The following is a 27,306-nucleotide window of genomic DNA, read 5'->3' as shown; positions in this document are numbered from 1 at the left end:
AGTTTTTCCTTATTTTATTTCTTGCCCAAGTTTCCACTAGAAGACCTACATCACCTTTGAGGAAAAGGAAAGGGGTATGTTCATCTGAAGCAAATCATACTTGTCTTATTGAAAACGTACTAGAGACGATGGAAGGCCACTCTTGAGTTCCACAGGCTCTGGATAACCCACTTAACCTCTAATAGCTTAATGATTATAGATGAAATCTACATCCAAAGTACATTCCTACTGAGCAACTCAGGATCCAACCTCTGCAGCCATGCAGTTCTCAGTGCCCAAACATTCCTCTCCTTCGATTGCCATCCCTTTACTAGCACAATCCTTGTTACCATAAGGCAATACCAACATGTCGTAAGAGAAACTTAAGGGCCAGACCACAAACCTAAATGAGAGAAAGAATGCTGCAAACTCCACCTTACTTTTTTTTTTTTTCATGCACAATGGTGGTGCCAAGCTTGGGGCTTTAAGCAAAAGTAAGTAGCTGCACTGGGCTTTCCAAAAAGATCCCTCTGTCTGAAGAAAGGCCATTAGATTGGAGCCAGCCTACAAAGGCCTTTAGACAGGTACACAGTTAAGCAAGCCACTTATCATTTTAAAAGCTTTGGGCTAACTAAGAAACAAAATCCATCGGCTGTATTTCCCACCTTGGTACTGGAAATTAATTCAGCCATTAACCAGCACATTGTGTTTTGTGAACCATTCCTAGACAGTTTTCATAGAGACAGTAAAAATACAGAACATATAAACACTGACCTTGTTTCTTTTAGCCCTTCTTTCTGAATGACTTCCAGTATTTGTTTTGCGGTCATTGGTGAGTTGGGATACTTTTCCAATGCCTGAAAATGAATAATAATAGTATAAGTGACATGACAGCTGTCCTGCAGATCTGTAAGGTTATGTGACCATGCAGTTTTTATACAGTCATTTGTGAAAGGCGGGGAATGGGTAGTCTTGAGATCGGAGTCCTTTGTCTGTTGGAAGGCCAGATACAATCCAGGAAACTGCAGCAAGAGTCAGGTTTACTTGCTGTTTGTGTGCCTCATCTGCTATATTGCCTGGGAACAATTCTTACCAGGTTCCAGATGAAGAGTTGAAATGTGCAACTAACTTAATCACAGAGCAACAGAATTTCTTTCAAGGAAAAGGGAAAGTAAGACAAAAAGCAAGAAACAACAGGACATGTTCCCCTCCCCCTCTCCTTTTTATTTTTATTTTTTTTTAATTACTTTGGAACTATCTGAGGCCGTTTGAATATTTGACGTTTAGGTTTTATTATGACCTCAGAAACAAAAAAAAAAAAAAAAAGAGAATTGACCCAGCTAGGGTAAAATGTTCTTTGTTTCTAAAAACAGTGAAAAATGAAGTAGTCAGAACAGTCACAACACACGAGATGCTACATGACAGAGAGCAGTGTATTTTTCCAGTTCAACTCAGTTTTCCACTCCTTTGCCTTTTCCAATCAAGCCCAAAGTAACTCATTCCTCTTTTCACATACAATCATTTTGTACAGAATTTTCTGGTTCTCCACTTCCTCTTGTCCCAATCATTTTTAAGCTGTTAAACAAACAGCCACTCTTCTGCTCAGGTAAAGTGTCAGACTGACAGCCCTGGAAAAGGAAACCTTTCAATCAACAGTAAAAGGCTCAGCACAGGCAACAGCAATGCAAGCTTCCCACAGCATCTCGCCAACATTATCTCAGCCAGAACTCCCATTTCTACCATGGGTAAACAAGACCTCAGCTCAGTCTCCAATCTCACCTGATCCTGAGCTCCTCTCTAGTAATTACCAAACAAAAGCAATTGTGCAAGTTGCTACTACAGTGTGGATACCTGCCCACTAGGAACTGGAGCCACCATCAAATCATACCACACTAGTCAGCAATCTGTGAAGGGAGCCAACCAGGGCTGTAATTCAAACAGCTCATATGAAGCCAAAGCCTCTCTGCTTTCTACCAATTGACCAGCACAGCCCTCTTCCATCGTTTTATAATTCTAATCTGCTGCCTGTTCTTCCCTTTCTCATCCAAAACACAGTTTACCAAATCCTTTGGTTCTTTTGTTGCAGGTGAGCTTCTTATCCTTTATCTTTCAGCTCCACAAAGGAAAATGCAGAAGTGAGGGCTGCACTAGAAAAGGTCTGGGAGCTGAACTGAGCTTATCTCGTGTACATCAATAGGCAAGATTCAAAAGGGACCTGTCAGGAAAGGAAAACCGAAAGGTGATTTGAAAGGAGAAAGAAGAGTGGATAGGAAAGAGTATGACAATGAGTAAGCACAGAAAGAACTGCACAGAGAAAAGGGTCACTGCATAGCAGTGCAAGAGAAATGATAGGATGTATTATGGACAGAACCACAAAACACATTGGAAAAATGACAATGAAGATTAAGACAAGGATGAGAAGAGATTTACATATAGGAAAAATTGAAAGTTTGACCCTTGAAAAGATAACAAAGGAAAGGAACAAAGTCAAATGAGAATACACCAAAACACAGGGAAAAGAAGGGAACAGAACTGAACTGGGAACATTCCAGCGGGCAAAGTGGAAAGAACAGAAGAGGAAAACTACACTGTACTGGACACAGCTATGAAGGAAACTGTTTGCACTTGAAAGTGGGGTTACTCACTGTGGAGGATTCCCTGTTTCTCTTCCTGAGTACAGGCCCCTCAGCACACCTGGGCAGCTCCTCCCTGCAAGTGAGAAAATTTGGGTAGCCCTGTCCCCTTCTCTACAACATCGCATCCTACTCTGCAGAGTCAGTCAAAGAGCCAAGTATTACCACGTGTGTTTGACAGTAACGGGAAGGAAACAATAACACTACGCAAGCATCAGCAGTCCCCATTCTGGACAATGGAGAAGGGAGAGCAGTTTGTGCTGAGGAAGCCGCACTGAACTGGTTGTGGAAACAATGGCCAGACAGAGGGATATGGAAGATCATCTTCACCAAACAACAATGAAACCAGCAAGCAGGATGCATAAACTACTACAGAAAGTTTAAGCAAACCCACAGGGCAGATTTCAAATACCACAGTATGAAGAGAACACATTCAGGGTATAATGACAAACTGAGACGCAGAATACGTTCGACAGGCTGAATGTGCTGGAGCAAACAATTGCCCATTGTGTGGACTTATTTTACTGCTGGACATGTCGCGTGGGCTGCAGCTCATACACTCTATGAATTTAATTCTGTTCATCTAACCCGTTAAACAGAGGCCTGTTATTTAAAGAACTGTTCATATCCTAACTGAAAAGCATAAATTCTCCAATTCAGACACTACTTAATTTGAAAACCATTTCTTGTGCACTTGATTAAGTTTTCTTTATCAGAACAAAGATTAATTTAACAGAGAACCTTAGCTAGGATGCTTTTTTCTACCCCCTCCATCTTGTACTTTCCACTTGCAACTTCTAGCCTATTTATCACAGTAAAAAAAAAAAAGTAATTACTTGAAAAAATATTTTAATGACAATCCCAATATTTTCTTCCCCCCAGTTATGGAAAATAGCATCGGAGTATTATTTAAGAGTCTGTGCGCTAATGAATACACTGAACCGATAATTGCACAAGTGTCTCTTGCTTCCACACCTCCCCATTAACATTACTAAAAGCCCACAACTGCTTTTGCATTTCTAGACTTTTAAAAATAATATTAGAAATTCAAATTGAATTACTAAGTGTCCCTCAAGGCAAATAAAATACGAAAATTCAGTAGCACACTTAAGTCATAGACTGCTGGGTCAGACAAACTAATGCACATCGGAGGAGGAAGCCTTCATCTGTTTCAAGTATCTTTCTCCTTCCTCCCACTCCATCCACCAACACTCATACAGTGTATGGGAAGTGACTAATAATGCTGGAATTAAAATAAGCCAAAGGTCTGTCATGAAAAGTATGATTGTTTTGATGTGTTTTGTTGCAAAGGACAATGGTGGAAGAATGGTTTGCACTGACTGCAACTGCTATCATCGAGGATCAAATATGCTCTATTTATTCCTGCCATTCAACTACAGCCTTGAAAAGGGACAGACGCTAAACAACTGGGACAAATGATTTGATACCCATCAGGATAGCCTAGAAGAGAACAGAAGACACTGCACTGAACCCATTCTTGGTGTTCATTCAAACTCTGGTTAATACCTCAAAGAGAAGGCAACTTAGACCCTACCAAGCACTAGCAGAAGAAATCAAACCTCCCAGCAAATGGTAGCAGCCTGACAAACTGCTTCACCTGCACATACCAATGCACAACTTCAGCAATATTAAATAATTGCATGAATGCCATGAATGCATACATTCCTGGTTCCAGTTGAAAAGTCTTGTCAGTTATGTACTACAAGAAGAAATCCGAATTCCCTTTCTCAGTAGGGTATCTATCTTACGTACATCCACGCGGCTCAAAAAATGTCAGGTGCTACACTGGAGAAAAGGCACTTTCCAGTGAACTGGTAACAAGAGGACTCGGGAGCAGTCTCAAAATTCTGAGCTCTGCATAAGAGACAAATCCTGTAAGCTCAGGTAACCTATGAAATGGACAGAACAGCTAGTTGAATTTATATGTAGAGCTGCTTGAATTAGATCTGCTCAACCATTTTCAACTCAGCCACTAGAGGGAACACAAGTAGAGGAACAACACGAAGAAAGGCAAACTAGAAAGTAAAGCTTGCCACTCATAAATATTGTCCCACAAAAAGTGGGAAGCTTTGCCAGAGAAACAACCATTACTCTTGCATCTAGGAGTTCTTATGTCGACAGCAAATGATGCTTCTAAAGACAAACCAAGTGTAGACTGAAACAGTGCTGTGGTCCAAAAGCAGCAGCTTGGTCCAGTGGTCTTGGCGATACTGATCGTCCAGCCAGAGTACAGTAAGCTGAGACTGAGCCGAGCCTTTTTCTGCAAGCTGCCTGCAGGGATCTGAAGGTCAGACTGCTGACAAAACTCAGAATCATTTCATCACATCTGCTTAGTACAACTATATGCTGAGCCACTATTCACAAACTGGAGCAGTTCTCTTTAGAATGTTATTTAAATAATTCAGGAGGAGAAAAAGGAATAGTACAGTTATTGCCAGAGCTCCCACTCAGCAGCTAAAATACAAGTAAGGCTGAACTGCACAACAGACATTCTTTACTGCCCAAAGGGAGAAGGGGAAATAGAACAGAAAAATACCTTTCCTTCTCCTAAGCAGAATATACATCATCTTTTCTAGATGCCCATTCCTAAGTTAATGAATTGAAAGATGGAGTTCCAAACAGGGTACAAGAACAGCATCCTGGAATCAATCCAGCATTGTCTTTTTCAGCTGCTTGTGTGAGGTTAACAGGAGGACTGACTTCTATTGTGGGAAATGCCCCACTCAAATCTTTTGTATTCACTTTTGATTAACGGCTTTAGTCATTGGGGAATTACAGGCAGCCTGGTAAAAGTTCAAAGCCCTTTGTCCAAAGAAAGATGGGTAAATTGTTAGGAGAGGAGAGGGTAAGGATAGGATGTAGAGCTGGGGAAGAAAGGAATTGGATAGAGATGGATGAGGAAGAGAAAACAGTAAGATCGGGAGGAGAAAGGGTACATAAAATGTGAAGAGGGAATAACAAGGGAAGATACGCTACAAGCTATTTTAACAGTTCTCAAACAGAGGTTCGCGGAGCTCTTGCTGATGGCGATTAAGAGAAAGGTAAAGGGTAATTTCCAAGCACTAAAATATTAAAAGAAACTGAAATGGAGTAATAAATCTCCTCACGGGCCTTTTGTCTTTATGCAAGCGCTGTTACTGTAAGGAAGTTACAAAATTTGAGTGGAGGTTGTTGCATTTCATCAGAGATGTCTTTCATGATATGCTCTACGCTATGCATTTGCCTTTGTAATTCATGCTTCATTACATCAGAAAGAAAAGCAAAATCAAGCAAGGAAAGGAACAAAGACGTAAAAAGAGCAAGAAAACCACATGAAAACACCTAAACTTGCTGAAATACATTAAATGAAGTTTTATCATCATGTAAGTTCTCCCTCACTAATCCACACTTATTTCAGGTTCCAAGATAATGCTACTGACATTGAAAGCTCAAATGGTTAAAGTATACCTTGAATCCATATTCCCCAGCCCTCTTCCAGTCAAAAGCATTTTAGCACAGTTCCTTTAGCATGAACTAGAGGTAACAACAATTTCTACTGCAGAACGTTTGCAAGCTGGTCTGAAATAGCCTAGCTTTGCTAACCTGCCAGACACATAAGGCAGTATCATCTCCCAAAATACTGAATGAAAGAAAAGAGAAAGAAATAAGCTGAACGGGTTTTTTTTTGTTGTTTTTTTTCTTTTCCCCACTCCATTTATTTTACCAGCTTGTCTGAAGCTTGCTCTGAGGTTTCGGAACCCTTTTATTGGTTTTATTTATCCATTTACCACGTCATACTTTAAATCGATAGAAAGGCAGCAATGCCGCTTTGGAAATTCCAAATAAACCGTACACTTGACATTTTGAATTCAAAAGAAACTGGGTTACAAATCATTTAAAATTAAAAATATAATCATAATAATATAAATTAAAAAAATTAAAAATAATAATATAAAAATAAAATATAATGTTATTTCTTTTAAAAGCCAAAGGCCTATCAGCAAAGACATCCTGGCATCGCCAGCAGTCTCATCCATCACACCAGAAAAAGTATGAAAAGTTTTCAACCCTCAATGACTGGCATCTTCTAACAACTTACCAATCTGGTCTAACATAATGAAAGAAAAGGAGGCCTTCATATTTCTCTCCCTACTGATGTAATCAGTCTGCCTGAGCAACCAGGAGCTTTCATTTGAAGGATCTGTTGGAACAAGTCCATTAACACCTCCATAACTATAACAGGATGAACTCATTGAGTATTCAGGATTCTATCAACAAGAGGTGTGAGATGAGGATCAAAGATACATGTCCCAGTGAGCAGGATGCCAAACCTTCTACCCTGGAACGGGTTCCACTGCTATTAATAGAATTACTAGCAATAACTTCAGTTCAAGTGATGAAGCATCCAGACTCAGAACGCACAGCTTTGATGGTGCAGTTCAGCCCCTTAAGATTTCTACTTAGCCATGCAAGCCATACCTCTTCTTGCTTTATATCACAACACCCCACTGCCTCTCTCTGCCCAGCCTTTCTGGACGCACAGTGATTGATACTCTTGCCTTTTGAGGTATTGCAATACCTGTAACCTTTCCACTTCCCTATTGAGAAAAAGCCAAAACTTTCTTCCCTGTTCTTCATCACAGTACACTCTCACAGCACATTCCTATGTCCTCTACATCCTGATGCATTAGCACATCAATACAGATAAGTTTCATTGCTGTGGGCTCCCCTAAACCAAACACAGGTACATAAGCATGGCCAAGGTAGCCCAAACGCGCATGCGCTTAGCAGCAAGCCAGCAGCACACTGTAGCTCTGAGATGCTGACAGGATAAATTGCATTGTGAAACTTCCACCGCTTGTAGAATACAATCTCTGTCTATTAAGTTTAGAAAATTAGTGTAGAAGTTTCAATTTCTGTATCAGTGCAGCCAGTTGAAAAACATGGGTCAAGCTGTTTGCAGAATTGAATTGTTATTCCAGAGAAGGGACCAGGAGCAAAAACCAGCTCCGCCACCCCAAAACCTACTGAAATCTGCACTAGTTCAGTGATCAAACAGGCCACGATCCTGAAATGCCTCTAATTCCAGTAGGGATAAAAATTCCCCTTTGGCTCTTCCCCCTGTACAAAACGAAGAGAGGCCATGCTTAGGTGACCGGGACTAATGGGGTGGAATGGATATGAGTGCCCCGTCAGCCGCCTTTATGCTACAGATAACAGAAGAAAGAACTACCAGCAGTGTGAACGTGCTCATCACTACTCATGGAACAACGCAAAAAACAATAAGAAGCACCAAACAGCAACAATGGTTACTTCCCTATACACTGTTTGTTCTATTGAAAGCTGATATACTTTTTTTTTTTTACATACTGAAAAAAGCACTGCTGCATGATGAATGTTTCAGAACAGTAAAATCAAAAAAATATGAAGAGTAAAACATCCCATAAAAATCAATAGAGAGAATGTGAATGTGCTAGTTTTAAAAGCCTTCACTGCTTAATTTCCTCAGGCAAATGTAATGTGTAAGGGTTACTTTTAATGTGAGAAATAAAATTCCTACTGGCTACTCTCTGAACGCAGCAGATTTAACAAGAGGTGACAGTTACGCCGGTTTTGTTGCCATTGCTTTATTACCAGAGCTTATCTTGTTCGACAGTGTCCTAAAGATACAGATCCAACATTTCCAGAAGGTGAAGAAAAAAAAAAAAAGGAGAGGAGAAAAATAAAAATAACGAGTACAGAATCATAGCAGAATACAAATCAAACATTTTAACTGTGCACTCTAGCTAAATATTCTTATCAGTTTGGGCCATTCTAAGTATTTTATCCAGGTAAAATTCACCTACTAAAAAGATAAGTCAAGCTTCATGCTGCAGCTGACACTGACTCCATTGATGTACCACGAATACATTTAAGCAGCCAAGAAGCACTTCTCTCCATGTTAATAAAATATGGCTGATGACAATAACCATGTAAATAAAACTGTTAAATTTATACTCCCATTTTAATTCTATAAGATAAATGGCAAGAAACTACCTCATGAAACTCGCAGCGCGTTTTGATGCTTATGTGAAAAGCCAATACAAGAGCCATTGATCCTCTTAACCTCACAGGGAAAGGCCATAAACTTCACAACTCAGCTGTTTGCTCTGTTCCTCACTCACAGGATGATACACAGCACTGCTCCCTTCAGATTAATAAGCAAGCAGAGATGCAGAAAATGACTAAGAGTCTTTCTTAGTAATTTTATCCCCGAAAGAAAGACCAGACTGTGTCTAATGCATGGAAAACCCAGAAAGAAATTCCTGAAAGGCATGCAGCAAATGATAGTGCCAGAAAAAAGGAAAAAAATCTCTTGCAATTACCAAAAAAAAAAGTCACTTTCAGTTCCCTGAGCCCACCTGTTCAAGTACTGGAGGCAAAATGGAAAACAGAGCCTCCACAAATCTGAAAGCTCTGCAGTTTGGTTGCTGGTGGGGTTGGGTTTGGTTGGGTTTTTTTTTTTTTTTTTTGATTGTTTGGTTGTTTTTGTTTTGTTTTAATAAGAGTTATTCTTTCTTGTCAGAACTGGCCGTATAAAACAGTAGTATCTGAACGGTCTTTGTGTATGATATGTTTTTCCCCCCAGAGTTACATAATGACTTCACGTGAGTTTTTATTATTCAGAATCATGACATCATGGCAGACAGAATTCAGTTCACTGGCACAACCCAGATCTACTGCTTAAATTGCTCTGAGTGCAGAGATAAGTCATGTTTTTGAACTAAAGAAATACAGCCTTCTCATAGAACATGTAAAGAGAGAATTCTTTTGTTAGCTGTCAGTGGGATTTTGCTATCTCTGCTAAATATATAATGGTTAGTGTCATAACAAAGATCAGCCATCACATTATAGCATTTATCTTCATGAGTGAAGAGAGGAAGGGCTACTGTGATTTATTCCATCTCTCCTCATGAGACGATTAATGTCATAAGAGATTAGCCTTCAGTATTGACTCGTACACATAATAAAATATAGGGCTGGAGTGGGATGCTAGGCAGTTTTAATTGCCACAAATTTGGAAGCCCGCATTACTTACAGATGGCACAGTTGACAATTACTCATCTAAGATTTTCAAAAATAGAAGAATATTCTGTGGTTCACTAACTCCTATCCATTTTATGTCACTTACTTACTTGTTCAGTCCTTCTTAGCAGTCCTTCCACACAATCTTTTCCCCCATCTCATCACCCAGGTCCACCCACAGTTGTCCCGTTAAACAGAACATTTATTGCAGAACTGAAGAGCATAGTGCTGGTCTGCAGTGATATTTGTAGCATCTGTTTAAAGGTTTGAAAAATACGCGTTTAACAGCTATTACTAAGAAACATTTGTTGCAATAGTCAGATTAGAAAGAATGTATGATGGCTCTTTATCTGAGCTCACATTCACATACAAATATATAAAAAAAAGTTGGGATATAAGGAGTAGCTTTCCCCAAGTTTTGTAAAAAGTTACACGATTGCTTCTTTCCCAGGATCTTGTAAACTAATCTGACCATCTCAAATTTACATTAATAATCTTTCAAAACCTCGTTACTTTGGAGAAAGTGTATACAGATTATGTTGTTCACATGTTTCTGGTGTGTTGTAAAACAACAACAACAGTGTTTCAGATTGCTGTGTGCTGGTGAACACCAATGATAAGCAAAAGTTCTGTTAAAGAGGAAATAATTCTTTTTCCTCAAAATGGAGCACAAATCTTATGTATTTTCTTTAATTCTCATTTTCTGGATACTGCTAAATCATGCTACGCTGGGTGAAGTTTAAATTTTTTTTCTGTTAAAAACAGCAATCCTTTACCACTGGTTTGCATCAAGTATAGCGAGTTGTTAAAGAGTTCTCAATATAAGCATTATCTTTATCTAGGTTTCTCAAGTTTTGACTCGAACATTCTTATCAGGTTGTTAATTACAGCCACATAAATTATAACCAGCAACTGAAGCCAGCCCGGGCAGCAAGACCAGCCACATAACAGGACAGTGGTACGGAAGGTAAAGGCAAGGGAGAAGTATCGTGAAAGCTAAGGATGTTTTTTTATTTGATAGTGAATGGACAAGAGAGAAAGATCAATGGAACCTTATCAGTACAGCTGTATTCCAGCTGGATGTTGGTTTCCCTTACAGATTTGAACCAAGGAGCAATCACTTGGCACAGGCAAACCAATTCAGTGGGGCCTCCAGCCTATGAAGGAAAAAGATGAACTGTGACCTCAGAACTGATCTAGGTAAGGAGACAAAACACTGACTGCTAAATCAACAGTTTGTAATCAGATCTCAAAGCAAAATGCAGAATGCCTGTTGCTCCATAAGGGAAAAAACTGAAAGCATTCAGGATAATCTACAGTTGTGGAGGCTCACAACTCTTATCCTGCTTGAAGGCATTATTCCAAACTATGTGTCCACATTCCCAAAATTCAAGCTGGACAACAGCTGAGCAGGCGGATCAGTAGTCATACATCACACAACTCCTAACACTGAGTTCTGGAATCACAACGAAGTAATTGGTCAACAGAGAGGAATCACAGAGGATTTTCTAAGGGAATACAAATATAGTGACCTCTTAAAGTGAGGCTTCCTGTTCAAGGCGAACATCTATCTTTAGGGGTCATTAGCTTCACAGCATATTTCTTACCTAGGACACTTCACTATCTGTTAATCAGATTCATCTGTTAACTGCCAAGAGAGAATACTCAAAAAAAGCAAACCACGAAGGCGCAAAACATGGCTGAAGTCTATTCAGGCACGTTTTTTTTACACTTTCCTGTAAGCATGAACAAACATATATCCATATATCTGAGGATCTGAGTTTTCCCAAAGTCACATCTCCTCAGGAAATGCAGCAGTAGCTAATCGTCAGCTCCTAGGGAATGCTACTGGCAAATAATTTCTACGCCCATGGGGTTTAGACACAACATTTTAGATTTAGTGTTTTAAGAGATGATATTCATGCCTGTTTGAGCTAAATCTTCAATTCCCTCCCTCCCCACCCCGAAAAAGGCAAGCAACAGAAAAATGAAAATAGTTTTATGCAAAGGTTACACAGCCTCAGCTTGGGCTTCCAGTGTAACCACCGAATTCACACTGTACCTTTGAACTAATGTGAGTTGGAAACGAGATCCAGCTCAAATCTAGGAATGCAATCTTTAATTAATTACGCCAGGCAATCTCATCCAAAGACATAAAATTATACACAGAGGATTTAGGCACTATGTTCTTGAAGGTTAAAACAAAAATAAATCGCATTGTTCAGAATCACAAGAAAACTGTCTCTTCTCCAAGCTCTGTCCAATCTTCTGGACAGAGAAGATTCTAAGGTATACACATTTTTTGCTGCTCTAGAAATAACCTGGACAAGATCATTTGAGACTCATTCTGAAAATTCTTATTATCAAACAGATGAGAGAATATTGCAGAACACAAATTGGTCTTTTCAATTATTTCACAGGGATTACCTATAACATCAACAATAATATTTTGGCTGAGATAGCCCACACTGCAAATTGTTCTAGACAGAATGCAACATAATAAACACACAGTATTTCATTTCCAAGACAAAGGTTATATCTTTTACAGACGAGAGAAGACATCATTTTATTTTTTCATTTCCACCCTTAAACTACCGGAGTTTGAGAAGAAACCAAACTTGAAAGATGAAGGTTTGGGGACTTCAGTGGGTTACCTCAATATGTGAAATGGTTGCAAAACATAGAAATAAACAGAATGTAGTTTTATCATAAAATTCAGAAGTATTTCTTTTCTATTTCTTTCACTTTGTCATAGATTTTTTTCTTCTCCTCTGTATTTACTACTCCTCATTGGTACAAGAATATTCCCTTCTCTTCTTCACTGTTTCCCAAAGCAGCGCGACCATCTGATTACATCAGTATTACTCAGGCACGCTCTCTTTTTACCACATGACATGCCAACAAACATAAACCCAGTTTCATTTTCTTCTACTAATCCCAGAAAATGTATGCAAGTACTAAAAGTAACAAGCATTATAACTATTATTATGTATGCTTGTAGCTTTTAAATAAAAATCATTTATTTCAGAACATTAATTCTCAGAATGCTTTCCCCAGATCCCTCTTCTGCCACTCTGAAATTGCTCTCTAAAATTAATTCCAACATTTAACAACACTTTAACTAACACATGAAACTTCTTGCCATAACAGCTCTATGAACATAGATAACAGCAAACAGGTGCAGTGATTATATTAAATAGAAAAAGACACCTCTCAATCTCTTTGCAGCTCTTTCAGGAGAATTTCCCAACTGCCGTGAGTATTTATCAGCCTCCACAATCTAAGCAGCCTCTTTTGCAGTTCTGGCTCAGAATGAAAATAGGAACATTATTTTACTGCAACATTGCTTTAAACAGCTTGAAACATCCTCCTGCAGCACAGACGCTAATATACTGAGCATACAGTAGAAACCGAGTTTATCCTCGTTAAAGGAAAGACACGTATCTAGATATTAGATACGTAAGATATCTAGCTGTGTGTGTGTATACACATATATAGATGTATAATTAATATAAGGAATAATGTATAATATGTTAAATGTGTAATAATGTTAAAGATTTCAGAAATCGTAGCAAGGTGAGTACGTTTTGGATTGTTTGACGCATCATCTCCAAGCATGGCAGATGATACCACTGATGAATGGAAACAGAAGTGTTCTCTACTGTAATGTATCACCTCTTCCATTAGAAATTAATCTACAAAAAAATTCTAAAAAAAATAATCCCACTTAAGGCAAACTAATTGAAAGATTAAGATATCGTAGGCTTTTTGTTTTGTATTTTAAACAGATTAAAAGACAACAAGACAACGCTCTTCTGGTTCGCCTTCCAAATCCATATAAAATAATTCTGATCAAATGCTTTGATTCTATTATTTCAAATTTTTTTTTCACTAGTTTCTTCATCTCCTGCTGTTGTAGATTTCAGCCCCATGGTTCACAGACAGCTGGACGAGTCCACAGATCACAATAACTCAAATGACTGCTCAGATACTGACTTTATCCTCAATGTCTTTGACTGTGCCCACTCCTCTCATCGCTCATCCCATGTGCTATATCCCGCAACCTTCAGCCAAACCAGCATGTACTCATTTACTTCTCACACATTTACGTTCTCTTTCATTGGACAAGTCCCCAGGCAGCCCTATATGAGTTCAGCAGTCTCCTCATGTGTCGCTGCCACTGTGACCTGGAGGCTAAATTAATAACCCACGATGAACATCAAACACTTACTGCAAAGGACTGATCATAGCACACGCACTGAAAGGTACTTAGTAAATGCAGCAATCATCAGCAATGGATGAGTAATGGATGTATACAGCATGCAGTAACTTGCGCAGTCACACTGATAAAAATCTCCGAATTTACCTTGTGAAGTCACAGCACTCTAGTTCTTAAGTGCTTTTAGTACTCTAAAAAAGAACGTGTTTTAACATCACAACCACTTAGTGAGGCTCACTGAGTCCTTGGAACACTCTATCACAAGGAGCACAAAAGATCCTTCATCATAGGATAACTGCAGTGTTCTAACTAGCTTAAACCAGTAATTCCATTTTCTCTCAGTATCTATTCTTTGAGGGCTGATCATACGCTCCGTAAACCACAGCATTCACCAACAGACTTTAACTGAAGAAGATGAACATTGCTCCACAGCAAAGACATAGGGCTGGTTATCACTGACAAGTTTCACTCAGATGGGTAACTCTCCTTCCAAAAGCAACAAGGGAAATTGGCAGTGAGATGGTTAATCTCTGACCACTGACAGGAGGAAACAACATTTTAGCACGAAGAATTTTGTTTGCAAGATGAAAAAACAAACTGGACCAAGAGCTCTGCAGAGCTGAGAGTAGTGTCCATTTCTTGCTATTGCTAACTGTTTCCCCAGAGGATGCTGAGGTTCATTATGGTCAGACTGAACGTCCCAGGCATTCAGACTTCTGTCTTTGATTCTCCCTGTCAGCCTCACAGAGCTGTAAACCAATACTTGACACAGCATATACTATTTAGGGAGCTAAACCAGGAATCTGAGGGACCAGGACAACATCAAAACAGGAATCTTTATTCCGTCTTCCAATGAAATACTACCTACTGGGATACCTGGCAAAAAGTACGTCAGCTATTGCTCAAGAGGCTACTGTTGGACTGTGATCTATATTCAAAGTCTCCAGCTGCTCACATGTATTGAGTTTATGCGATGAGATTTTGGTAGCAGGAAGCTGCAAGAGGAGCTTCTGTGAGCAGAGCCCAGCAAATGCCCAATGGTAGATTTAGTCCCATCAAAAGGGACGCACCGCTGAGCCCATGAGTGATGTTGTTTATGCCTCTGGGAGAGCAGATTTAAGAAAGAGAAACTGCTGCACAGTGGCAGATGGGAGAGAGGAGTGAGAAAACGTGAGAGAAACAGCCACGCAGACCCCAAGGTCAGTGCAGAAGGAGGGCAGGAGGTGCTCCAGGCACAGAGCAGAAGTTCCCTGCAGCCCGTGCAGAGGCCCATGATGGAGCAGGCTGTCCCCTTGCAGCCCATGGGCACCACACAGAGCAGATCTCCATGTACAGCCTCTGGAGAGGAGCCCACGGTGGGATAGGAGGGCTGGGGAGCTGCCGCCTGTCGAGACCTTTGCTTCTGAAAGCTGGGCCCCGTGGTGTTGAAGCAGTGTTTGAAGAGCTGCAGCCTGCAGGAAGCCCACACAGGATCAGTTTGGGAATAATCCCACATTGGAGCAGAGAAACAGAGCGACAACAAAGGAGTGGCAGGGACAAAGCATTATAGACTGATCGCAGCTCCCATTCCCCTGCGCTGCCCAGGGCAAGGAGGTAGAAGAATGTGAATGGGGGGAAGGTGGTTTTAGTTTTCTTTTAGGTCACACCCACAGAGCTGCAGTCAATGGCTTGATGTCCTACTAGATACCAGTGATGACAGGCCTTCCTCAGGGGTCAGTATTGGGACTGGTGCCATTTAATGTCTTTGTCAGCAATACAGAGAGCAGGACTGAATGCACCTTCAGCAAATTTGCCAAGGACACCAAGCTGTGCATTGTGGTCAACACACTGTAAGGCTTGGATGCCAACCAGAGGAACCTTGACAGGCTTCAGAGGTGAGCCCATGAAATCCTCATGAAGTTCAATCCCAAGCACAAATACAAGCTGAGCAGAGAATGGATTGAGAGCTACCCTGAGGAGAAGCACCTAGGGGCTCTGGTGGATGAAAATCTCAACAAGAGCCAGCAACGTGTGCTTACAGCCCAGAAGGCCAACTGTATTCTGGGCTCTAGAGTGTCCTTCCAGTATTTAAAGGGGTCCTCATAGGAAAGATGAGGAGAGACTTTTTAACAGGGCATGTAGTGATAGGACAATGGAGAATGGTTTTAAACTCAAAGAGAGTAGAGTTAGATTAGACATTAGGAAGAAATTCTACACTGAGGGCAGCGATACACTGCAACAAGTTTCCCAGAGAAGTTGTGGATGCTCCATCCCCAGAAGAGTTCAAGGCCAGGCTGGACGGGGCTTTGGAAAATCTGATCTAGTGAAAGGTGTCCCTGGCTACAGCTGGGGGTTTGGAACTAGATGATCTTCAAGATCTTTTCCAACTCAAACCAGTCTAGGATTCTAGGATTGTTTTCTCACTTCTCTAGTCTGTTAGTAATAGGCAATTAACTATGAGGACTGCTCCAAAAGTAACGCCTCCTATTTTATTATGTTGGTCTGCAACATCAGAGGGCAGATGTTGATAGTATGACAGTGGAGGCTGAACCTTCCCATCAACATTCCATTACATTTTTCTACTGTGTGACAGATGGCGGCAGAGGGGCAGTCTGATAAAATGGTGTCTGACATGGAAGTGTGTATGAAGCAAGGGTGTGTTACTGAATTCCTCTTGGCAGAAAAAATTGCTGAACCCTTATGGAGACCAAACAGTGGATGTGAGCACAGTGAAGCAGTGGGTGGTGCATTTCAGCAGGGGTAACAGCAACATGAAAGACAAGCCACATTCCAGACAGCCATGCAGATTTTATTTTTTTTTTATTTTTTTTTTTTTTACAAGCATGGCATGTAGGCTCTTGTTCATTGCTGACAAAAATGCACAGCTAATGGTGGTGACTATGTTGAAAAACAGTGTTTTGTAGTTGAGAATTCAATCAAACAGCGTTATTGTGCTCTGTTGTAGTTTCCACAAAAATAAATAGGAGGCATTACTTTCAGAGCAACTTATGTATATTAACCTCCCTACACTGAGTTCGTTTTGCCTGTGACCATGATCTGTGAGTTACCTCCCTGTCCTTACCTCTACACTTGAACCCTTTTTCGTTGTATTTTCTCCCCCTCTTCTTTTGAGAAAGGGGAATGAGAGAACAGTTGTGGCTGAGTTCAGCTGCTGATCAGGGTAAAACCACTACAGCACACACACCAGGCATGGTGAAGTAAACCATTATTTTAAAAGATTAACAGTCTTATAAGCAGCAGATCATGCTGCATACTAGAGTCTCGCCTTTCATTTCTATGATCTGGCCCGATGGACCCAACCACTCACTGAACTATCCAGCCATTCCTCTGATGTGTGCCTAACAGACAGCACATAGTCAATAACGCAGTACAACTTGACAGCACAGCATCCTGGGAACAGGACAAAAGGAAGACAAACAACCTATTCAACAAGGACTGCCAACGTAGCAGAACTGGCTACGCAGACTTCTCTTAATCTTGGCAAAAAAAAAAAAGTTTCAAACTGAGAGCTCAGTACAAGAAGAATCCATGCAAATGCTGAGTAGTCTCTGATACCTTCTGTAAGTTACACAGCGGTGGAGCCACTGGTCACCTTGAAACCAGCAACAAAAAGGCACTAATATACCTCCAGTAGTAACTTACATGAAACTGATTTACTGAGCTCATTCCACAGCTACAGAATGAGTCCCACTAAACTATTCTACCTACTTTTTAAAATAGAAGGTGAGTGCTTGCAAAAACCTATGTTATGAATGAAACAAATTATGACACATTAATATGCATTAAGCACAACCGCTGTAAGGATGAACCTGCTGCAGCGTTGTTACAACAAACTGCTGAGAACATCCATAGGCTTTAAGCACTAAAAATTGTCAAAAAAGACAGAGGAAGTGACTAAGCACCATTAAATGAATACAGAATTCTCAATCTGTAGAAATAAACTGGTTCTTTCTGTCTAATCATTGTCAGAAAAAGAGAGATAAGGACATATACAATTGAGCTCTAAATCATGTCCATCTAACAACTTGTCAGAACTTCTTTTTTCTCCTAGTTCTCTCATTTTTAAGTAGGACACGAAATTTCACAAGAAGACTAGACGCTGGTAAACTTCAGAAAAGCCCCAGCCCAAAAAATGAGTAATGAGTTACCAATTGATGCTACTGATTTCAGAAAATTCAAGTTAATTTTAGGCGTATGACTTACTTTTGAGTCTAAACAATGTGCCCTTGAGGCCCTTACAACTTCATCTTCTATGATTACCAGTTCTGTGATTATCAAACTAATAGTCTAATTAAGATGTTTTTCCTGCTCTAAATATCAAATTCCAAAGAGATTCTGTTTAGTCTTATCTGTCTAGAAGTTCTAAGTGAGAGAAAGGCCAAGTGAAATGAAAGAAGCCAGAGTGACCAGAGAACATCTTCATTTCGAGATAGCTGCCAGAACCTCAGACCAGAAGAAAAATGGGTCATGGCCAAAGTGACTTTTTCCCCACCATATACCTTGCTAGAAAGTACTGGCAGATATGTGGTGACATGCAACATCACATGCTTCTCTGATATAGCAACACCAACAGACATCCCAGCAGATAGTGGATAACAGGGAAGTAAGACATAAAATGAATCGATTTTTATCTAAAAAACAATTGAACAATTGAAATATCTGAGTCTGGAATTTGTTCAGTTAAAATTGATGAGACTAAAAGAAAAATAACAGAAAGTTATCAGTTACTGAAGGACAGTTAAACTTAGGCAATGATTGTGGTAGAGCCTCGTCATATATAAAGAATTTTCACATCATAAATTTAAGTTATATGGGACAAGAAGACTGACTACAATTTAATGGATTCTGTAGACATTTCAAAAAGAAACTCATCAATTATAGTGAACTACACACAGTTAGGCATGTTCTCCAGGCTGCTAAAAGCCAACTGAAATGGAGTAAAACTTTGACCTTCAAATTGTTAGTGTATGCTCTGATTAAGGCTCTTTTCCCTCTCTAGACATCAAGTTATACAAGGAACTAACAGAGTAAAGCAATGTAAGTCCTGATCAGGATGACTGCTTTACCAAATTCATAGCTCCATCTATGCATAACCAAGATCACAGTAAGAAAGAGGGAAAATACCTTCTACATTAAGTTCTCCAAATCACCGACTAAACCAAGACACTCGCCTATCAAGGAACACTTTCAAAGTTGTAGAGACAGCAACATTCTCCGAACATCTAGAATCACAGAATCACCAAGGTTGGAAAAGACCTTTAAGATCTTCCAGTCCAACCATCCACCTGTCACCAATATTTCCCACTAAACCACATCCCTCAGTACAATGTCTAAACATTTATTGAACCCCTTCAGGGACAGTGACTCAACCACCTCCCTGGGCAGCCCATTCCAGCGCCTGACCACTCTTTCAGAGAAGTACTTCCTAATGCCCAACCTGAATCTCTCCTGGTGCAACTTGAAGCGATTCCCTCTCATTCTATTGCTAGTTACATGGGAGAAGAGGCCAACTCCCACCTCACCACAACGTCCCTTCAGGTAGTTATAGAGAGCAATAAGGTCTCCCCTGAGCCTCTTCTTCTCCACACTGAACAATCCCAGCTCCCTCAGCCACTTCTCATAAGGCCTGTGCTCCAGACCCCTTCCCAGCTCGTTGCCCTTCCCTGAACACCTTCCAGATGTCTTTCTTGTAGTGAAGGGCACAGAACTCAATGTGCGGCCTCACTGGTGCGGTGTATCTCTGAGTACAGAGGGACGATCACTTCCCTGCTCCCAGTATTTTATTGGCAATATTATTTCTGATACAAGCAAGAATGTCATTGGCCTTCTTAGCCACCTGGGCACACTACTGGCTCATGTTCAGCTGAGTGTCAACTAGTATTCCCAGGTCTGTTTCCTCTACACAGAGTTAAAGTTAGATGACCCTCTGCAGGATGTGACTGTCACCCACAGGATAAGGTCAGGTTGGATGGGGCTTTGAGCAATCTGACCAAGGGAAAGCTGTCCCTGCACATGGCAGAACAGTTGGACTAGAAAATCTTTAAAGGTTCCTTTCAACTCACCACATTCTATCATTCTACAATAATGACCACTAAAGTTGCGTCTCTACAAACAGCAAGGAGATATTCATCACCATAGACTCAACTAAACCAATCCATTCACTTAGGAGAGCCACATGTAAAACACAGTGTACAATTTCCACCTTTTAAATAATTTTTTATGCTCAAAAGTCATGAAAAGTCACCTAGAAAGTGTCCTGGAATGTTTTCTACAGAGAACTTTAACACAGTTCTCTTAATGAGTTTGTGACTATCCCTCATGGTTTAGAGCATCAGCTGAACCAGTGGTTGCTGATAATGGCAAAGGTTGTCAGACAGAAACTAAATGCTACACTACAAACAAGTCTGTCTCGGACAGCTGAGGTACGGTCTGCCACATTAGACCCAGAACCTAGAAATAAACAGCCAGACCCAAAATGTTAAAAACCTTATCTAAAAGTTCCACCAATGCTGAGGGAAGCTATGCATCAGGGTCCACAAAGACTTTGTCTTGCTGAGCTCAAGCCATTAAAAGAGTCCTGAAACTCTCCACATTCAAAGAATGAAAACAGAAGACATCAGATTACCCTAGTTTCCTGTTCCAGTGCAAGAAACCAGAACTTGCTTAGTCCAAAGTCAGTGTTGCTGCCATAGATCCCTCCAACACTAACTGCAGTTCTCAATCTCAATCAGTGGACTTAGAATGAAGACCAACAAAGAAGGCATTCACTGCCAGCTGGCTTACTAATTCTAGCCTGATAGTCACGATATCTGTGGTAAAGTATTATATTCAGAACTAGACGTAACTGGGGACTGGCTTGCTTAAGTCATGATATTCAGAGACACAGGTCATCCCATCAAAGCTTACCTTAGCTGCACATTTAGATTAGATATAATGAAGTGTTTTACAATAAGGGTGGTAAGGCACTGGAACAAGTAGCCCAGAGAAGTGGAGGATGCCCTGTCCTTGCAGACACTTGAGGTCAGGTTGGATGGGTCTCTGAACAACCTGATCTAGCTGCAGATGTCCCTGCTCATTGCAGGGGAGTTAGACTAGATGACCTTTAAGGATCCCTTTCAACACAAACGATTCTATGATTCCAGTTTTAGGTGAAACTGATCAAATCTTGCTTAGGAATTTGGAAACTGAGGAAATAAAAAAAAAAAGACCTATTATTTCAACAGAAGTATGCAGTATCACAGCAAAATATTGGCGGTTCTTCTACAAAGAAAGCTGGAAGTCACTGTGAACATTCACTGCATCAGTGAGCATTAAACCATACTTACAAACACTGATAACACTGTCTCATTGTTGAGGAATGCTCATTTTAGGTTCCTTCAAGAGTTTTCTCCTATTTTAACCAAGTTGGTAGAAGTATTGTGACTTTACTCAGAAAAGGTCTCATTCTTGGATTGGGCTCCTGCTTTTCTAAAGCCCCGTGCTGTCAAGGGCTGGAATCTTTGTTCCTCCCATCCCGCCCTAGAAGAATGCAAAAGAAGAGCTAAAACATTATATTTGGAGGATTTTTTAGATCAACTTTTAAAATAAAAAATATTGAAATATATTAACTTCTATAATATTTCACATTAATGAAAAAAACACAACCACAGAAGGTAAAGAAATAGATGCAGATTCAACCTTGTCTAACAAGCGCAAAAATTACTTTGAATAAAACTAACTGGATGAAACCCTAGAGCAAACCAAAATAAAACATAGCTCTTCAAAAAAGCATTGATTGGGGATCAAAGGGAAAGGCCATCAAAACTTCCCAAGCTACAATGTTTCTGCATGTCTGAAAAAGAATTAAATCAGAACAAATACAGAAATAATAGTAAGTCTGTGTTAAGCCAACAACAAAGAAATTCTTAATACTGTAAAACAATGTTAAATCTCCCATTTTTAGAGATACATGGAGCTCCTTTCTCAAGGCTTTAAAATGTATTTATAGTAACAAAAATGAAGACTTTTATCTTAAGTCAAAGGGATTATCATCAATGGTCTAGCTACACAGACCGTTTTTTTGTTTGTTTCGTTTGTGGTCTTCAAAGATGAAGACATAATGCTTAAATAGTTCCCTACCATTATACGATCTATTTCAACTCCACTATCTTAGCAGAGCAGATGAAGCAACAATCAGTTTTGGACAGCCAGTCACATTAAGCAGTAACATATAAGCTAACAATTCCAGTGGGCTTTTGTTGTTTTTTCACGCTTTTGTTGTTTTTTTTTCCCAGCATCCATTTCTTAATTAATTAGCATAATTTTCTTAAAGTTTACACGAGCAACAGAACAACTGTTAATTAGAAGCTGGACCCTGTCAGGAGACTAGTACAAGGAATTCAGAAATTAAGGCATGAATATTACTCACCCAACATTCACACATCAGCTGAATCATGAGAGCGCTCTACAGCACCAATAAAGAACATACAACTTCAAGTAACATAAGAAAACCTTTCTTTCAGGATAAAATTTAGCGAAGAAAGAACAAAAATACTGGAGAGGAAACACAGCAAGCAAGACATGAATAACCCAACACATGCTACAGTTCTCATTCTTCAGATTTTCTTCTGCTTTATTGTTAACTAGTGATTGAAACTTAACTGTAGTGTTTCAAAACACCACTTATAGGAAAGACAAGAAAACAATAATAAGGACAAGCTATGCATAAAACAAATCATTTTTAAATGTTATCGTAAAATGTTACTATCACCCTTTGTAGACATCCTACACTTCAAACATATGTTGAGCTCTGCACTCATGAGGGGGGCAGCCTGAACTCATTTCGTTCAGGCTTCTGCTTTTCCAGCTCACAAAATGAAGCCACTTCCAGCAGTTAAAACCAATGATACAAGTCAGGTTATTGCTGCAGAGTATCCTTGGACACACTTTGTTCTCAGCAATTTTCATTTTGATATCTCTTACACTGTATCTTATGGCAGTAAATTGTTGAGAGACAGAACTCAGCATTTGAGGACTTTCAAAATGGTTTGAGAGTTCTTGTGAGCTTAAGAACAGCTAAAATTAAACAGCTACAAGTTTTTCCAACTGACCGGAATAATTACAAGTTACTTGAACTAGTCAAGTGCTTGGTGATGTTCAGTTTTTGCGCGTTCCATGTACGACTGCTGAATAGCACAGGGATCCAAAGAAAGACAGAGGAAGGACGTCCTCCTCCCTTTAGAAGTTTTCTTTTGCTCTTGTTCTTTTAAATGTGGCATCTTACTCTCTGACACAAGAAGCAACAAAACTAACTACCAAAATAAATAAATGAATGGAGAGGAGACAATGCCCAGGTTGTGCACAAACATTGCTGAGTCTTCTATAAGTACCTGAGAGTTGACATATCGAGTCTACCACAAAGGTTTGCCCTCCAGCAGGTTGCAAAGACAGGTTGCAATTTTATCCATAGAAATGCACGTTGTACAAAATGGGTTCTGTAATACGAACTGTTAGTGGTATTCCACCAATCCACTGATCCTGCACATGTGTTCATTTCTCAGGAATGCTTGTAAGCTGGGTTGTGCTTGCCCTAAGATAAGCAGACTTGCATGTGAAAAAAACAACAACAAAACAACAGCGTCACGTAGAAAGATTCAGCTCTCTGCAGGAGGCTTCTTCCACAAAATGCAAGTTCCAATACAGTGCATTCCAATGGCCTCTGTTTTACTGCCTATATCACAAACATGGTATTTACAGCAAGAGCTGAGTATAATGGGAGTCCTTTCCTGCTTCAGTTTAAAAATCAAGCATCTTGAAAAAGCCCTGCATTGCAGGAACTTGAGTTTTCAAAGACCGTTTAATCAAATAGAAGAAATAGAAATGCAACACTGCCTGTCAGTGTGGAGCCTCACCACTTAGGCTTACACATTACAATGTATTTTAAGACTGTCATGTAATATATTTTTCTGAAGCACTTCTCTTTCTTTCATTGTGAATGTGGGAAATGGAGAGCTGTGTAACGATTTCAGGCTTGAGTCCAGTTTTTGTACTCCTTTTTATCCATGACAACTATTACATGGTGAATTATGAGTTTCAATATAGATTGAATAGAGACATGACCATACCGTTTCTTTCATAATTACTGTGAGAGAAATAGTAATAGAGAGTGAATGAGGCAAAAGTGTAGCCACAGAAGGAAGATGATTTTATGACTGAGAAGCAGGACTACTACAGAGACACTGCGGGTACGATAACTGCCTCTCCCACAGACTTCCTGTACAGCTTTGAGTGAGGTACTTAATCCTTCCATGCCTCTACTCTACACGGGTAAAGCATTAGTCAAAATACTTAACTTTATAGGGATGCTACAGAAACATTTGTGTTTGGGAAGCTACTGGACGTTGCTAACAATAGCTATGGGTGGGCAACCGAAACATAGGAGAAAAACATATTTTAGCAGAAATTTTGAAAGCTTTACAGAAAACGAAGCACGGCACCTCACATCAAACAAAGAAAATAAAATGAACAAAATCAACAGCTCTTGTGAGTGAACTTGAAGTACTAGGAAATCTACCGAGCAAGTACATCATTTTAAGTTCAGATTGTAATAGATGGACATGCACAACAGAATGACAAAGCAATGCCAGCAGCATTACCTTTCTCCTTTTCTATGTTTGAACACTTGGTTTTGAAAGCTCAGTGTTGGAGTAATGTTAAGGGTTTCTACAGAAAATATAACACGTAAATTTCCATACATTTGCTCGGTATTAATTCAATCTCTTGTTCCTAAAAATAATTCAGTACGATACAATTTTACATCGTATTGATCTAGGTAACTCATGAGTCGTTTTTCGTGAGTGGGTATCAATCACTTCATTGTTTACTTGCTGTTGGAAAGAAATTGATTTAATCAAACCTTGCAGTAATACATTATTGATGCATCCCAAGAAAACGAAGTCGTAATGAACCATCAGGGTCCTAACATAAAACACTGTAAGGAGCGGCAATTTTAGCTTCAATCTTTCATTGTGATTTGCAGAGGCACGTCACTGTACTGCTAAAGCTCTGCGCGGGACTGTGGCCAGTCTGAGCAGTGCTATGCATTGCTCACATAACAGACTTGGGACAAGTTTTCTGTAACTCAGCAAACCCCAGGAGTCTAGACAAAACAACACAGAGCATCTCACGCACCTCCACCACTTGTACACAGCAAAGTATCATTTTGACTGGATTTTAGCAAATCATGACCCTTCAGGAAGAAGTGTTAGGTGATAGGACAGCACGAAAGTAGGAGAGAGTCTTAGCCCTCCTCCTCCTCAGCGCCGGCTCAGCCTTTGTTCTCCAGAGGCTCTTAAACTTTTCCACATACTGGACCACAGGGGAATAACAATTTTAATAAATACACATTAAAATTCCTTTATGTACATTTGTCAAACAAAAGACAGCTTACAGTAGCAACTGCAGCCGCCGCTTGAAAGAGGAAAGTTAGAAAAGCATTTGGTGGAATTTATAGACTTTCGAATGCAAGCTGAATGTTTAATGCTTGAAAAAACAAGCACTATAGCAACACCCACTGCCACCACTACTTCAGCAAATAGTGTTTTACTGCAGTTAAACTTTTGTTACAATTCTGAGAAACTAGACAAAGGTGACACTGTATCAGATCATCTTCACTAAAGCTGAAGTACTACAAAATTTTGCAGGATACAAAACAGACCACACCAGAGTTCAGCACTGACCAAGCACATGGGAACACCTAGGTACAGCTTACAGAGACATCTATAGGTAGCGACTGTCTAATACCTCATAACTATTTACACAGGAGAGAAAGGCTGAACTTCCTACATAGGAATTCATACAACGAGGCGGAACACATTTTTACAAGGAACGTCTCGTGAAGTGTAACTAATAGAAATATGACATCAATATCCATTACCAAAAATAGATGCACCATTACCACAGACATGTTACTTAAGCAATTAGGTCTATATCAGAGACGGATAAAATACAAAGTTGACGTGGATGAAAAAAAAAATAAAAAAGGAAAAAGCAATGTAAAATATAACCAGTAACGTATCTTCCCTGCTTCGTTATCTTTCTAGGCACTGAACTGAAGCTCAGCCAGATGCAAGTTTGCAACAGACACACAGAAACATGTACAACCACACATGCTGTATCATGCATAGACTGTTGTAAAATTCCTAGAACGGAGAGAACCCACACACACTCGGAAACTGAAAAACAACATCAACAGTGTATTCTATTACACTTAGCAAACAGTAATACAGAATCGTGAAAACAGATACAGTAGGTAAGAGGAGACAGTTTCTTAATGAAGTGGGAATAAAGCAGGTCTCTAGAGCGCCCGTGGGTTTGATTGCCCTGGATATTTCCCTGCGCAGTTGAGAAAGTAGAGAGGGTGAAGGAAAATCAGGATGAGAGTTCTCTCTGATGTCCTTGCCCCTCACCCCTGTCCTCCTGCTCACACTAACGGGACGAAGAGGCAATTCCCAGATATTTCACTTTTCTCCGTAATTAAACGGAGGGATTTTCTTGGGATATCTGACGCACGAACTCCAAGAGACAGAAACAATCCCTGGATATTTACACATACACGCACACGCAAAAGAAGAAAAGAACAGGCATTTCCTCACGCGTACATTGCCGAAGGGACGCGGCTACTTCTCCTCCCCAGACGGGGACAGGAGGAGAGCAGAGGGCTGCACGGGCTCAGCCTCACACCCCGGCAGGAGCCGCGCACCCACTGCCCTCTGCCTCCGCACGTTCAGTGCCTCCCTGGAGCCCTCGCACACGCACTTGCACTCGCACCCCCGCGGCCGAACGCTCCCCGCCTCACGTTCAGACACTCCCTCGCACACACGCCCTGTCCCTCACACTCACTTGCACGCTCCCTCCTTTACACACTCGCACACTTTCACGCACTCGTATGCAGCTTCGTACACTCACACACTCCCTCACACCTTCGCGCACTCCCTCTCACACACGTACTCCGTTACACACTTCCCCCCTCGCACGCACTCTCACTCCCTGACGCTGCCTCACACGCACTCCCTCATTTACACACTCACACTCCTTCACACACAGCCTCTTCCACTCCTTCGCACGCTCGCGGGCAGTCTCTTACACACACTCCTTCGCACACTCACACAGCCCCTCGCACACTTCCTCACACCTTCACGCACTCCCTCGCACACACACGCACACTCCCTTGCACACTTCCTCCCTCGCACACGCACTGCCGCCCTCTCGCGCTCCCTCCCACGCCCCAACGGCCGCCAACAAAGCGGCGGCGGGACGCGGGCGGCGCGCACACACACAATGCTGCGCGGCACCTACCAGGCGGGCAGCCTCGGCCCAGGTGCGGTCCTTCTTCTTCCTCTTGTCTTTCATGTTTGCATCTCATTGAGGTGG

The 27,306-nt window shown here is 40.6% G+C and overlaps 2 protein-coding genes across 4 annotated transcripts in view; one reads left to right on the top strand and one right to left on the bottom strand.

Moving 5' to 3' along the window:
* The window catches only part of ASXL3 (additional sex combs like 3, transcriptional regulator), a 135,291-nt gene extending 107,985 nt beyond the window's left edge, over positions 1–27,306 (bottom strand). Inside the window, exons 1-3 of one of the 3 annotated variants that reach the window (XM_021386452.1) lie at positions 27,232–27,306; positions 2,625–2,688; positions 754–836 (exon numbers count right to left, since the gene is read on the bottom strand). In XM_021386452.1, coding sequence (XP_021242127.1) covers positions 754–809 — 56 coding nt within the window. In that variant the 5' untranslated portion in view covers positions 810–836; positions 2,625–2,688; positions 27,232–27,306. Of the gene's footprint in view, positions 1–753; positions 837–2,624; positions 2,689–26,534; positions 27,083–27,231 lie in introns of those variants that run through there. The other 2 variants (XM_021386451.1, XM_021386453.1) reach the window with 2 other exon arrangements.
* Positions 27,158–27,306, top strand: part of CCDC178 (coiled-coil domain containing 178) — a 186,553-nt gene continuing 186,404 nt past the window's right edge. Inside the window, exon 1 of the mRNA XM_021386458.1 lies at positions 27,158–27,253. Coding sequence (XP_021242133.1) covers positions 27,214–27,253 — 40 coding nt within the window. The 5' untranslated portion in view covers positions 27,158–27,213. The remainder of the gene's footprint in view (positions 27,254–27,306) is intronic.

This window comes from Numida meleagris, chromosome 2, assembly GCF_002078875.1.
Source record: "Numida meleagris isolate 19003 breed g44 Domestic line chromosome 2, NumMel1.0, whole genome shotgun sequence".
Classification (NCBI taxonomy): Eukaryota; Metazoa; Chordata; class Aves; order Galliformes; family Numididae; genus Numida; species Numida meleagris.
Note: the sequence above shows the minus strand (reverse complement) of the source record. Positions and strands in the feature narration are given on the sequence as shown.